This window comes from Apteryx rowi, unplaced genomic scaffold, assembly GCF_003343035.1.
Source record: "Apteryx rowi isolate R43461 unplaced genomic scaffold, aptRow1 scaffold_176, whole genome shotgun sequence".
Taxonomy (NCBI): Eukaryota; Metazoa; Chordata; class Aves; order Apterygiformes; family Apterygidae; genus Apteryx; species Apteryx rowi.
Window position 1 is genome coordinate 623374 of NW_020448041.1, and position 15178 is coordinate 638551.

Genomic DNA, 15178 nt, shown 5'->3' on the forward strand with positions numbered 1-15178 from the left:
GGCCCGGCGGGGTCGCGGAGCGCGCAGCGCCTACTGCGCCAGCACCGGGGTGCCCGGCCTGGCACCGGGGTGGAAAGCGTGGCCCCGTCTCCCTGGAGTGACTGGGAAACCAAGGACAGAGTTCTTGCAGAAAAAGTTGAAAGTGGCGCTTAATACAACACGGTAAAAAGCAAAAAAAAAAAACAACAAAAAAAACCCAAAGCATTTTTTGAGTCCTCTGTTAACAAAAAAAAAAATCTGTTTAAACTGGTAAATTCTTTGCAACATGCCCTGTTAACCAAATGTTTCACAACTGTGCTTGGATGCTCCTCGTTAGTGCGGGTTTTTTTTTTTTTTTAATGCTAATTGTACCTAAGTGTGCTGGTTCATTAAATTTCTAATGTCTCGAACCCAAATATTCCTTTTTCTGGGGACTCTGGAAGCATTGCTTTTAGTCGTTGCACTGTGCTTGGGTGTTTCGCTGCTAGAGGTAGGCTTGTTTACTTGGAGCTGTGCCCTATACTGTGACAAGGCCAAAAATGATCTAGTTGTGATAGGCCCGGGAAACTTGTTGCTCTGAAATTGGCTTCTGTTTCTAGCAGTTTCTCCTGTTATTCGTAGTATAAATTGAATTTAAACAGACTTAATATTACAGTGCAAAGTAGTATTTTAATAACAGTCCGTGCTTGTTACTAAAGAYTCTCATGAGCTCTTATTTAAATATACTTTCCAGTGAGAGTATAAAGTAACACACCTCATTATAATGAAGTAGACATACATTTTGTTACAGCTTTTACATAAATACTGKTTTTTTTCCTGCTTTATCAGATGGTTGAATTTTACGGTTCAGAACATGTTTTAATAATAATATGTCTTTAGCTTATATTTTCGTTGTGTTTTAAAATATTGGCCTTCTGAGTATTTTTACTGAATAAGTATTAGACTTGAAGCACGAAGTCTGTGTTTGTGCAAGTGGTAGGTGAAGACTAATGTATTTTGGCTGATTAAAAAGGAACTGAGATGGCCTGAAGCCCCATTGTTTGAGAAGCAGGGTTCACTGACAGAGGATTTTTTTTAAGCACAGCTGGTTTTGCTAAGTTTGGGGGAAGAACTTCAGGGGCATGTAGGAGCCAATGCTGTGCTCCTTCTGGTCTGTAGAGAAGATGGATTTACCGGCTGTAGTGATTCTGGTATTCTGAGCAGAGCACTTCAGTACCTGATGGTGCATTTGGACTTGCCCGGGATAAACCAAAGCACTTACCTACAGAAGTTCGCCCTCTTGTCTATTGACTGCCTATGAAGGAGTAAATGTATTAAGCTGTGTGTTAGAAGCAGGTAATAAGTGCTGTCTGAAACTGATGCAGGCCTGTGTAGCTGCATTTCTTGTCTGAGTGATGACACTGTAGGCTTCTAAATCAGAAATATGCTTCTAAAAAGTTCTAATCTCAACAAATGTTCTTAACTTGTAAAATGAAATACCAGTCTTAAGTATGTTCTATTTCTTTTCCAGTTTCCCTGTGCTGTTAACCTAAATATTCTGATTTTCCCAAAGGGGAGAAATGCAAGGAATATTCGGGATGTCAGTGATCCTTTGACAGTTTCCACTTCTTGTCATTTTCACGTTTCAATGTCAATTTCACATTTCTGTGTTCTGTTACAGTGTTCAAACCCTCTGGGGAAATGCCTGCTTATTTAAGTGTCAACAGGAAGCTTTCTTCTGGAAGTTGGGACTTCTATATATTCCAGTATATCCTTCATATGTATGAGTTTATTGTTAAATGTGTGTACTGGGGTTTTTGGATGTGCACACAATATCTCTCTGGTGCTGAAAGCTTGTGTTTTTTAAGTTGAGGATTTTGGACTAAATACTAACAGAAGCTGTACAAAATATCTGGGGAATGGGTTCCAGGAAAAACAAATAGAAAATGAAGCAGGATACAAAGGGTATGTAATAAAGAAAAAGTGAGGAGTGGCATATGTTTGGGGTTTCCAGCTAAAATAGGTATACTTCAGGAGAAAAAGGACACAGCTCTGAAAGAGATTTTTGGAAAGAGACTGTCCTAGCAAAGAATTTGTGTTTTCTGGTATGTAGGGGTTTAAAAAAGTCTTGGTTGTGTAGCGACAAGAAAGCAGTACATACCAGGGAGATACTCTTTAATATGTGCTTGGGAGAGTTCTGTGATAAAGAAACAAGTTGCTTTAATTCTCTTTGGAGAACCTTTTATTGGCAGTAATAAATTCTGGAATTAGACAAGATTAAACTGRAATTATTATCTGAGTGGCTAGAGTTCTATCTGTGAACCCACACAAAAGTTTGATTGGTTTCATACCTTTGTATTTATTCTATATTTTGAGAGCTTAACTAAAGCATCCAATAAAAAAAAAAGGGAGATGAGTGTGGAAAAGCTGTTTGTGGGTTTTGTTTTTTTTTTAAGCATACTTTTCATTTATTCCTGTTCTGTCTGAGACAAGGAAGGGTATATGGAAACAAGTGATGGGTTGTTGTAAAATCTGCCTATTGATAGTTCATATTTCTTAAGGCTGCCTAGGTGAACTATGGGCTTCTGTTAGAAACACACCTGCTGATCTTATAGCATTGACTGAAGCTTAAAGGTTAACACAATTCTGCATATAACTTAATAGACTGTGAGAAGTATTAGATATATCTTGTAAGAAAGTCAAAGTCTTTTTTTATAATAATACATAACTGATATAAAAATAATTGATATTTTAGTTTTGTTTTCCTATATTTGTGAGAAGAATTAACTTTTGAAACAGTTCTGCAGTAGCCAGAGAATGTGTCTATGTTCAAAAATGCTAAGGTCTGACCTTATCAGGCCTTTAACTTACAAGAAAATGCAAACTTATACTGGCTACCTCCCCCCTGCATGGGCTTCAGTACTGGTTAATGCAGCAGCAGTTTCTGATAAGAGGATTATTTTTATATTTCCCTCAGAGTTTGTATTCTCAGTGGTTAGTCGAAGAAGTACCCTCATGATCCTGTTCAAAATCCACAAATATCCTTCTAGGCTAGAGGTGTCTTTCCATGTCCTTAAGTCCTGATATTTTTCTTTCAGTGCCTCTTTTGTTTTACACTAGGTGTCTTGCTCTTCTAGGAGATTGTCATGTTGCTTTTTTRTCTGCTGGCATTTTGTTTGAGTGTATGCACATGCACGCTCAGCGAAGCTGTGAAGTTGCAGGGCTTGTACTTGCTGCTTGAGATTTGATAGATGACTCTGCAAAAATGGTAGCTTTGGAGACTACTAGAATAAAGTGTCATTGCAATTTTTTTTATTGTTTGTTATGCTTTCTTTACAGACTAGAATTTATAAGTTAYGTTTTCTGATTTTTCACATTTATCTTACTAACTGTCTGTTTGTTTTTTTCTGCAAATGCTTTCCTTCTGTATCTAGTCTTTCTTTTTTTTTCCCCCTGCCTCATGGTTAGATTTGGAATTTTCAAGTCAGAGTTGTTGTTTAACTTCTTGGCTGAAGAGATCTAGACTTCCACATCTTCAGGAATATTTCCCTTAAGTTTGAGTGAGTGTTCTAATAATAATTTCCAAAGAACTTTGGGGAGGATGATACATATTCCATAAAACTTAATGAAGGAAAGGTTAAGGGAACATAAGCTATGAATACAACTAATTTTGTTCATATTAGAGTGTGTTTTTACATGTTAACCATTTTTCAAATACAGTAGCTCTATGACCATAAGTTTACAACTACTTTATTTTGTAACGTTCTTACTCATTTTAGCTATCATCAAGAAAAAAATTTACCTTTGGTGTGCTTTAGTAATTCATTAATATTGTGTGCTGTATTTCTCAACAATTTAAACTTTCTTGGGGCATAGTTCAGAAGGTGGCCAATAAACTGAGAGGCTAAATATGTGGGTTGTATGAATATGAAATGCTCATATGGCTTGTAAGATTGTTCTGTATGTAATTGTGCCTTAAAGTCTGTTTTGCAGATATAACTGGTAATCAAAGATATCTGCCCCTTGTATGGATAACAGAACATGTTAAAAGATGTTCCTTTGAAATTTAGAGGCAGTGGGGAGAAACAAAGGTGTGTGYGAGTTAAAGAATAGTGTGAGCAGATGATCATGTTGTGCTCTACAGTTTCATTGCTTCCCTCTTGTATAAAAGCACATAATTTACCATCAAGTCTTTGGAATGTATTTTCATTGCATTTCTGAAACACAGCAAAATACTTCTTTAAAGCAAAATTCGTAGGGCTGTGTAAATTTACAGGACTACAGGATGTGGTTGCCAGTGTCTTCTGCCACCAAGAAACTTTGTTTCTTTGGTCACTGTTCCAGGCAGCATACTCAGCTTGAGGAGTCAAATCACTTTTTACCTTGCAAGATGCGGTGAAGTGCAACAAGTCTCATCTAGACCCCATAAGGGCCAGTCAGAAGTCCTTGCAGGCTCTCCTGCCTTTTGCATGCTGCTCTGAAGGTAGCATCAAATGACCATGGAAAGGAGAGAAAGGGGCTCGTGGCTGCTATAAGCATATTGGATAGGAGTGTGGTATAAAGTATTATAAAAACTGACTCTACTTGTCCTTTTCTCTGTCATTCCTTCTGTTTGGATCTGAGGCATGGTAGAGTCAAGGAAACCAAGAGAAATGGGGCTGAAAAGCTTATCCTCCCTCCTCCCCACTTTAACGTCTGAGCTTCAAACCTCTTATTTCTAACTTGTTTGTAATCTGGCACCTTAGATGAAGACTGTTACAGCATACCTAAATAAGCTTGCTTGCAGGTGCTCAATATTAGAAAAAAGTTTTTGGAAAGCATCTTTTTATAATGACTTAAAATGTCCTGTCAGTTCTGCTCATGTTTGAAACCATGATACTGCTTTTGCCCTCTCTTTGAAGCAGTTTGTGAGGAATAGCCTAGCACTTAAAAACTGTCTGTTTAAAGGTGCTGCAAGGTTTCGTTTAGGCTAATAAACATTACCATGCAAGAGTCACCACTTAGAGTAYAAGCTTTCTCCTTCAGACAAGCCATTGCGGGCTCTGAGAGGGTACTAAGAGCTATCAGAAGCCGTATCTTTCTGCTGTACTTGAGAAGCACAGACAACTGTGTGTTTTTTTCCCTGCTATGTAAAGGTCTACTTTGTGTTGAAATCTGTTTATCTGTTCACACTTTACTACAAATCTCATATATGCAGCCCTTTCAAGCACCGTTTAGCTTCAGAAAACTGACCCAAGTGTTTCCACGTTTAAACAAGCAGTGTTTAGATCAATTTGGAAGCATGGGATAGAAGTGCCTAGAGGCCAACTGGGAGATCAGAAATTCCTTTTGTTAATCTCTGGGCAATGCAAAATTGCAATTACTACACTGGTAAACTTCACCTATGTAGATGAGCTCAGTTTTGGATGGGAAATTAGAAAGGCAGAGGTAATTGCTCAGGAGTAAAAGTCAAAGCTAAATTTAGATTTGTACATTGCAAATTCTATACTACTTATCTACTTACTAGGCCATGCTGCTTCTGTATTTGTGTACAAACTTCAGCACAGTAAATACAGACTGTAAATACAGAAGTTTCTGAATGCTTTCTACTGTCTGTGATGTCCGTTTTTAAATATGGAGATAATTCCTTTAAATGCCTTTTTCCATGGAGTTTTAACTCTGGCTATTTTGACCTATTTTAAGGTAGTAAACCTGACTAGATTCACAGGACTTCTCTTCTACTATGGTTCTTCTTAATTCCTGTATTTGTTACATGTTTGGGACTTGAAGTAGGACAATAATCTGTTAATTCAACTGTGAAGGTGGTCTGGTTAAAAATTGAGTGTTCCATTTAGGAAGGTAATGTAAGGCATTATTGTATGTGTAGATTTGTTCAAAAAACCCCTGCTTTTATTATTTGTAGAGGTAGCTAGAACCAAATGTGTTCTTATCAACAAAACTGCTATAAAGCACTTACTTATATGAGGCAAGTAGTATCTTATGCTATGGACACTTCAGTAATTTGCAAAATATGTGCCATTAATGTATTGCTAATCATTGAATTGGATTAAGGATAGTAAAACCTGTTACAATAGTCAGGTTTTTTTCATTAGTTGGCTTRTTGTCTGAAGTAACTGCACTACACGAGGCTGATTTTGAGCAGTAACAACATGGTAGTATAATATATGGGAAACATGTTTTCAAGGGCAGTGGGAGTGAAAACTTTGGAATGTTAAATGTAAATTCCAAACAAAAATGTTTAGTCTGTTACGCTCTGCATGCCCTCGCTCAGGGACAGGGAGGAGAGCAAAGCCCTTTGGACTGGATACTTCAGATTGAAAGCTCTATCTGAAGGATGACTTCCCCCCCTTCCTCCCCCCAAATGCTGGGAGAAACCTGAGTCTATTTTAGAAGGGCTGGGGATTGGTAGAGTAATTGTAACATGGATTTAAACACTCCAATGGGAATTGCCTGCTCAAATAAAAGAYGAAAACAGTTGAAGTGTAGGTGGGTTAGTAATGAAGGTCTTTAAACGTTGGTCTTGGGATTAATCTTTTTATAGTGTTTTTTGTTAATAATTTGGTAAGAATTTTATGATTTTGAGTACCAAAGCAATAGAAACATGATGGAGTTAAAGAATACAAAGTTTAAAATTTGACTTGGATGTCTTGATTAGGAGGCTGCCTTTTGGGAGTGGCGGTCAAATGAGCAACATAGCTTCACTACTCCGATACACYAAAAGATAAATCCTTGTAGTTCACCAATCCTGGAATTTCCAGTCAGAGTTGGGATGCTGGTGCAGTACATGAATGTTGGTCACCTATCTCCAGTATGAATAGATTTCCACTAGAGCAGGTGGAAGAAAGAGATGCTAGGAAGATATTGAGACTACTACATGAAAGGAAACTAAAGGGGCCTGGCTAGCTTGGCTCACAAGCTGAGAGGAGAATTTGATAGTGCTGTATAAATGTTTATAGTGGTGAGTACCATGGAAGGGAGAAAGGCTGTTCATGCTTAAAATAGAGCACTGGCATAGGAACAAATGTGTGTGAACGGTCTATGAATTAATTTAGGCTGGAAAGTATAAAAAGGCTTCTCACATCAGAAGCAGCTTTACAGTAGGAGAGATGATAGCAAAAAACCCCTTACTAGTTGTTAGATGAAGATGGATCAGATTCCACACGTAATAAAGATTGTGGGGTGCAAGGAGGGTATGTGACTTGATGCCAAAAGGGGTCCACTTCAGTTCTATATCCAGTTTATCTGTGGATCTTAAGAATTTCAGAGATTTGTCTTGATTGTGTTGCATAGCCTGAAAACTGACAGAATTATACTGTTTCCTGCTTATTTTATTAGGAATCAAGAAATGTGACTTTGTATGAACATTGCCTCTTTTCTTTTTCTTTCTTTCCTGTTTTAGCATACTTTATAAGGTAAGAGAAGTGGAAATTCATCTGTGAGAGGGAAGGGAGGGAGTTTACTTGGTATACTCAACTGTGAAGAACTGCCTGTCTAGATGTCAGTTAGGTCAGCTATATCTAGCTGTCAGGCCTGTCAGGGTCTGATACTTATTTGGAACACCKCAGTTTTTTCGTTTAGGAATAGGTGAGCTGTGGCTCTGCAAACCAGATTGCGTGGTATCTTGTTCTTGAGCAGACTGTACTCAGTATAGACCCTGAATGATAGGGAGAGTTACAGATCTTAATTTATAGAGGGCAGAAGAGAATCTACCAGCTTGTTTTGTAAATGGGCAATTGTAGTGTGTGTGTGTTCTGTTTCTGAGTCTTTAGGGTAAGTGTCTACAGGTGAGTTGATGTTCATCCTTAAAGGTGTTGTCCTAAAATATAGAACAGAATAAAGAGAACACATATTAATTAGAACAAAAGAAAAATGAGACTCTTAGGCCTCAAATTTATTTTAAACTTAGATTAGGTGGAGTTAAGCTAGGTAGCCTGGAGGTTTGGTTTATGCATATGCTTTTTTTTTTYAATTAGGAAAATTATGTTATAATGTTGTGGATGCAGAGGGTGACAGTGTGTATTTAAACTGCTTTCCAAAATCATCAGATCAGCTGGCTGGACTTGCTTACCAGAAATTAATTCTCACTTAATAACCCTGAACTGATGTTGTTGCTGATGTCTGGGAGATCTTGTAGATACTTGGGAGACCTGATTTGCTACAGGCAAAGTTTAAGATATTGCTGTGTTCAGCAGCTCCTCATGCTGCTAGCTGGAAGATGTTGCTGCTGTTCCAAAGAGCAGTGAGGGTGCTTCTGTCTTTCCCTGAAAATGGAGCTTTTACAGTTTAAATCTAAATAAAGTGGTTTGAACCACTGTGTCTGCCTTGTCACACTGGTGGATTAAGGAGTGCTCTTTGGTATTTTTTTCTGCCGGTTAAATTAAGGCCATGGTTATATTCTCATTAGTGGATATTAAGTCTTCAGGCAGTCCAGCTGGAACTGCAAGAGGAAATTTATCTGTCACTAACAGGTTATTGGTAAGTTTGGTGTATCACATGTTACCTAATACTTTTTTATTCCCTTATATAAATTGCTCTTCTGTATAAAACAGTTAACTATGTTGTTAGGAATGTACCTCATGGAAGTTACTTGAATATTTTATATACTTTATTACAGAATTTCTTAATTTATAATTTGAAGCTCATGATGTGTTAAGTTACTGTCAGTCAGAAAAAAACATATTAAATGTCTTTGAATGGCAACAGTTTGGGTTTAGACCACCATGAAAGTCTGTTTAAATGAGAGGGTAAAGTTAATCATCTTTGCTTTTGCAAATAACTGTGAGTGTGTATAGTTAGTTAGCAAGCTACTGTAGATTATTTGAACTATTTTAAGCTCAAGTTTTGTTTAGATGTGTGTAAACCATTTGTCAGCTGAAGAAATGTTTCTGAGGATTGAATTTGTGTTTGAAGTTATCATCTGTTCTTAAATTGATTGCTGTATATGGCAAGTTCTGAGAATGTAGACAACCAGCGTTGAAAACTATGGTCYTGTTTCTTTAGCATTACCAGGGGTTTTTTTGAATTCCTCTAAGAAGCCAGTCGTGATTGGCTGTATTGGCTTGTTCTAGTCAAAGATTTTATCAGTTCTTTGGTAGACAATATGTAGTTTGGTCCTGCAGTCAGTGCTCTGTTAGCTTATATATAGCTTTTTAGAATTCTTTAGTATTTTAACTTTATTATGGTTCTGCATGTTCTTTGCCTCTACCATTCAAGTCAAAGGGGTTGGTTAGCATCCTGGCCTACTGAGCTGGCATTACTCAAGTAGTTAGGCCATTGTCAGAGTCCCACAGATTCACCTTTGGTGTGTTGCTGTGTAGTTGTTAAGGATGTAATTTCTGTTAGATAAACCACAATTAGGCAGTTGTGATGAAAAACGCACAATTGGTAGAATAAGCAGAACTAAAGTTACAGTTGCTCAGCAACTTGCTACACCGATCAGCGAGCAACAGCTTGGAGCAATCTGCCAACTGGTAATGGTCAAATGGTCTGGAAGATGCTCTTCCTATCATAAACCTCATCCACCTCTGCCTGATGCGGGGGATGACACAACTCTGCCCTTGGTGATGCCTGGCTGTGGAGGACCTCCAGGGATGGCTGGGACCAAGGTTGTGTGGCCAGAACTATTGCACTCAGCACCCTGCTCCTCCCAACTGCTGGCACTGCTGCTCTTGTCAGCAAGGAAAAGGGGAAATAGAGATATCTGGTTTTCTGTGACTTTGTAGTGTTCTTTGCATCCTTAATCACCCTTTCAGAGAGACAATGAACATCCAAACTCCTCCGCATGGATCTAATTATTGTGTAGTAATTAATGTGTGCGTTTAGTCTGTCCTGACCTAAATCACAACACTGGTGAAAATGGTGTCAGCAGTGGGATCCAAAGGAGGTTTTTGGACTATGAAAAGAGGATTGTACAGCTGTAGTGCTGTTTGATGAATATCTGTGAGGCTGAGACAGCCTATAGCACCTAGTTGATTCGCCYGTATGTAGTCTTGTGGAACCTGAGGGTAGGCACTCAGGGGTAGGAGTCTAGTGGGAAGTGTATGTAGTACTCCTGGAGGCAGTGTGTTAATAGCATATATGGGATAGCACTAACTCCTACTGGATACAGGCCAACAGAAGCTCTGTGTAGTGAAAACTGGTCTTGGTCTTACTAAAGGAAACTGGAAACTCCATGAAGTTGTAGCAGGACCTGGTGCTCCTTGCATCTTGGGTGTTGACTTGTTGAGGAAAACTGTAAGGACACACAAGGACATCAATGAGTATTTGGCATTGCTGCTGTAGAAATGTAAGGGCACTCCTTTGATATCTCAACTGCCTGACCTCTCAGAAGAAGAGACAGTAGTAGCACTGCTACGGATGTCACCTCGGTTGGTGCTGGTTGCAACTTGTACAGTGCACTGACAATAGCAAACCAACAGAGATTGGCTTGGTCTCGTACCTGGTCCTGTCAAAGAACTGGAAAGTCAAGGGGGTGGCTGCTTCAGCCCCATTCATCCTTCAGCATCCCCATCTCGACAGTGCAAAAACGCCATGGTGTTTGCAGATTAGCCATAGACCGTTGAGGTTTGAGTGAACTGATGCCAACCTTCAGTGCAGCAGTACCAAATATGCTAGGACTGCAGTATGAGCTCGAAGTAAAGGTTATCAGAATGCAGCCTGATATTCGACCATCCTCATAGCTTTTCTCAGTTCTTCTGGCCTCTGAGTATAAACTGCAGTTTGCCTTTACCTGTAGAGAACTACAATACACCTAAACCGCCTGCAGCAAGGATGGAAGCGTATCCCCACCATCTGTCATAGACTAATACAAAATGTTTTGGAGAAAGGCAGTGCCTCAGATCACTTGCAGTGCATCAGTGATGACATAGTATGGGGAAACACTGCTCAACAGGTGGATAGCAAAGGCAAACAGACAATTGGAATTTTACTACCAATATTTTACTACAATAACTATCTGAAATCCTTTACACAGATCCAATTATTGCATAGTAGTTAATGTATATGTTTAGTCTGTCCCAACCTAAACCACAATATTTAGCTGTTGAAACTTTATTTGTGAGAGCAGGTTTTGGTTTATGTTCCTTGTAGGAAAAAGTGTAGCCTGGCATAAAACTCAGACGCTAAAACATGAAGAAAGTAAAGGCCAATAGACATCTGAACACAATAGCTTGACTACGTGCAGTGGATATGAAACAAGTCTTAGTTCTTTCCATCAAAACAGATTATATGTACTGATCATATTGCAGTATTTGTTATATATCTGTGGCAGATGTTATGGACAGCGTGAATAAAAGGAGAAGCTTTGAAACATCACCATTGAGTGATTAGTACAAGTGCATGTGTACGGGAATAGGTAGGCTGTGTGTTGCAGGGTAGGGGTTTGAAAACATGACCGATTTTAACCCTGGCTAATTCTGGGGTTAATTTGCCTGAGTGGGAGCAGGCCATTTCCTGGAGGTGCTTGATGTATTTAATTCTTTAAAATTCATAAAAAATTGCTTGATCATATATCCGTGGCCTAAGCAGACCTTGCAATGATATGGTGAATGACAGCCTTAAATACTGATTGGGGAGGAACTGCAATTTAGATTTTTAGTTTTCAAGGAAAGATTCTTTTTGAGCTTTTAAACAAGTGTAAATCCAGGGATATAACTAATTGTTTTAAAGTAAGTGCATGAGAATGATGATGCTATTGACAAATTGTTAGTATTAAGTTAAAACTTTGCCCCTACTGAAGACTTCAGGAGTGTTGAGAACTACTGTTAGTTTTGCTGTAGAAATGCAACTGGTCAGCTGCTGACTGATACTTGGGCTTTAGGCATGCTGTCCCAGAGATATTCCCATTAAGAATACCAACAGCTTTCTTTCTCCAGCTGTTTAGGGAAAGAAAGAAAAAAAAAAAAAGTTGGTTTCTTATTTCAGTCTTGTTCCATAGACAACAGTGTATCTTGTGTTTTGGATCCTCACAGTAGTTAAATCACCTTCTGTAGTCCTGTTGGGTCCTGGTTAGTTGTCTAAGCACCTAAGTCAGGTGTAAGCCTGGAGAGGAGGTTTGCTTCTGCAGGCCTCCTTTGACAGGTAATGAAGCCTGGCGGAACGACTCCTTTTCATGTTACTGCTAAAAAGATGCAGCTCCTTCATGAATGTGACAGTTTGATCCATCCATTTTAAAACTTCCACTTTGAAAGGATAAGCCTGGTAAAGAAACTGATAAGGAAACAAAGAAATTAAAATCTGAGAGGAACAAGGAGAGGAAGAAAGAAGCAACAAAGAGAAGATACTCAGCACAAAGGTTTTAGCATCAGTTAGAGAAGAATGAAGTGAAGGCAGGAAGCATGATTGGTGTATGGCAAGTGGATGACAGATTTTACTTAGGCTAAAAAGTTAACCTTTTTGATATGTAGTAAGTATTTACCATTTACCTGAGAGTATTGTTTCAGAGCATCCATAGGAGGAATGGTAGGGAAATGGGTCGACAGACCCATTCTGCTCAAATTTCTCTACTTTCAACTGTGTTGTAAACTTGTATTTAACAATTATCATGAAGAAATTAGTAATCTAACTAGATTAAACAGAGGAGAGACTATTTGAGGAGGAAAAAAATTGCTCTAGGAAGTTGCTAGAATGACATCTTTGGCAAGCTGATGTTCCCCACGTAATGGGAATGTGAATGAAATACTGCTTTTTCATAGTTAAAACTTAGAACAAAGTCTACTTAATTAGGTTTGTRTTGTGAAAATGCTTTTTCTTTTTAAATTAACAAGACCATTTCTGTGCTTTAGGTGAAGGCACTGAAGGAGAAGATTGAATCTGAAAGAGGGAAAGATGCTTTTCCAGTAGCTGGCCAAAAACTAATCTATGCAGGTAATGGATGTTCTGAAGATACTCTATCTGAACCTACAATATTTTTTCCCGTTTTTCTGTGACATTGGTTGGAAAGTTGAGCCTTCTCTAAAACACAAACAAATGAAAAATCTCACTGACAAGGGGGACTTTTATTTTTGAACCAGAGTTTTTCAAGTTTTAATGAATGTGTTTCTCTTATCTTTATTCTGATAACATGATCTGCCACTAGCTTTATTTGTGGGTGGTAATGGTAGGTGAAATAGGAGCAGCCATTGTTACAAGAAATCAAGATGTAAAAAGATCAGATTTCATGTTTTTGGTCAGCTTGTGTTTATTCAAAGCATTCATCCGTATGCCTCGGAGAATTAAAAATCAGCTTATTTCTTTTGGATTTGCTGTGTTAGTCCTTATCTACCAACTAAAAAACCCACCATCCAAACTGTTGCTAGACAAAACTACTTGTCATACTTCTAAGCCCTGAGATTAGAAAAACGTACTACGTGCAGGTGAAAAGCAAGCTGTGTCAGATGAAATTTAAAGATACTGAATTATTTCATTTGTACTTAGGCAGTCAGCTTTACTGACTTCTACTTGACTGGTACATTCTGACATGAATATACTCATTTGATTTTAAATTCTTACCTCATTTCTGGGTTTAAAAGACTGTCCCAAGATTGGGATGGAATCTACTGCTGCCTTTTTTTTTTTTTTTTTCCCCCCTCTAACTCTGCTGCTTTTACCTCTCTAGCTACACTTGAAAGAAGTTTTGGTCTTTACTTTTTCAGTATGCTGCTTTGTAAACAGTATTGTTTTTCCACTTCTAGTAAGCTAATCATGACACAGGAAGTCAGAAATCTCTCCTTGTTTGTAGGAACTCCTCAGAATTATGTTTCTTAACAAATTTTATGCCCCTTACACTTGAGTGAAGGCAATGAACATCAAGACCATGAGGGTAATACTCCCTTATATAATGAAGAAATATGAGCAAGGCAGAGACTTTGTGCAATGTATATTGTATGACATTTTTAAAATTATGTTTTTGTGACTAAAAAAATCAAGAATTGGATGAGACTGTATAGTGTGACTGAAATTTACTTTCTGTATTTTCAAAAGCCAAAATTTGTCTTTAGCATTATATAATGCATACAAGCACGTAGAAAATGTAGGAAATAAGATTTAGTATAGAAGTCTAGTCTTAGTAATGATTCTCTCATATTTTCCTAACTCCGTCATGCTCAAGGTGCTCCTCAAAGATGGATTTTATTTATTTTATTTTATTTTTATTTTTGGACAGGAGATAGAACAAGAGCATATTGGTGACATTTTTACTTTAATTAGAAAAAGGTTGAGAATTTTCATGGTTTGGTGGAACTGAGTGTGATATCCCAAGTCAAGCTGATTGAAAGTGTACCATTTGTTACTAAAAATGTTTGTTTATTAAACAAAAAAAAGTTATGCTCGTCAGCAGTGATGTGGATCTGTTGTATTGTCATTGGTATTAATGTAGCACCTAGGAGCCCTGAGAGTGATGTGTCCCAAGGAAATAGGATATCGGTGTATATGCATTGTGCGAGCTCCTTCCCCAAAGTGCTTATAAACCAGGTTAGTGTATGTGCAAGTCTGTGTAGATTCTGAGTCAGATGCTGTGCCATACACTACAGGTATTACTGCTACACATRACACGTTTTTGAGTACTTGACCTGCAGGAACATGGTAGAACCAATGGGGAGTAAGTCAGTGCCCTCTCATTTGTGTTTTGCATGCCATGATGTGTGTGCATAGCTTCATTTCCTTGCAGTCAGCAGGATGAAGATCTGTCCTGATTGCATTTAAATGGTGTATTCCACTACTGCTGAGAATGGTTATGAGAATGTGTATTTTAATCTTGAAATGGGGAAGTGATCCTGGGTACACCTTCAGAAAACGCTTCTGCTAAAAGTATAAACTGTTTTCTGAAATTTTTTTAGTAGTAGTAATAGGTGCTGTAAAAATGACTGAAAAACAGACTTAATTCTCTGATTTGTGGCAATGCCTCTAAGCCAGCTMATTGTGTGTGTGTATGTGTGTATATATATATATATAAAGCCTATGTTTGATATATTTTTTAATTCTTCTATAAATTAGGCAAATATACTTTGTTACAATACCATCTCTGCTTAATAAGTATTACAGGTGGTAGTATAGCAAACAAAGGTTTCTGGTTTTGTCTGATCATTCTCTTTCATCCTTCTGCCAAGATAGCTGGGTGTGAAACAGTTATAGCTTTTCCTAACGCTTTAGCCTTCTGTTAAGTATAAATTAGTAAAACTGAAAGTCACAAGTTTGTCTCCTGCAGGTAAATTTATGCTGTTGCAGGGAACTCCAGATCATTTAC

General features: G+C 38.0%; 1 protein-coding gene across 8 annotated transcripts in view; it reads left to right on the forward strand.

The window, feature by feature from the left end:
• The first annotated feature begins 6 nt into the window (after positions 1-6).
• The window catches only part of RAD23B (RAD23 homolog B, nucleotide excision repair protein), a 35869-nt gene continuing 20697 nt past the window's right edge, over positions 7-15178 (forward strand). The window contains exons 1-4 of one of the 8 annotated variants that reach the window (XM_026061091.1): positions 7-162; positions 1640-1724; positions 8341-8433; positions 12741-12822. In XM_026061091.1, the coding sequence (XP_025916876.1) occupies positions 8344-8433; positions 12741-12822 (172 nt within the window). In that variant the 5' untranslated portion in view covers positions 7-162; positions 1640-1724; positions 8341-8343. Of the gene's footprint in view, positions 163-1639; positions 1760-3426; positions 3519-7357; positions 7371-8340; positions 8434-12740; positions 12823-15178 lie in introns of those variants that run through there. The other 7 variants (XM_026061084.1, XM_026061085.1, XM_026061086.1 and 4 more) reach the window with 7 other exon arrangements.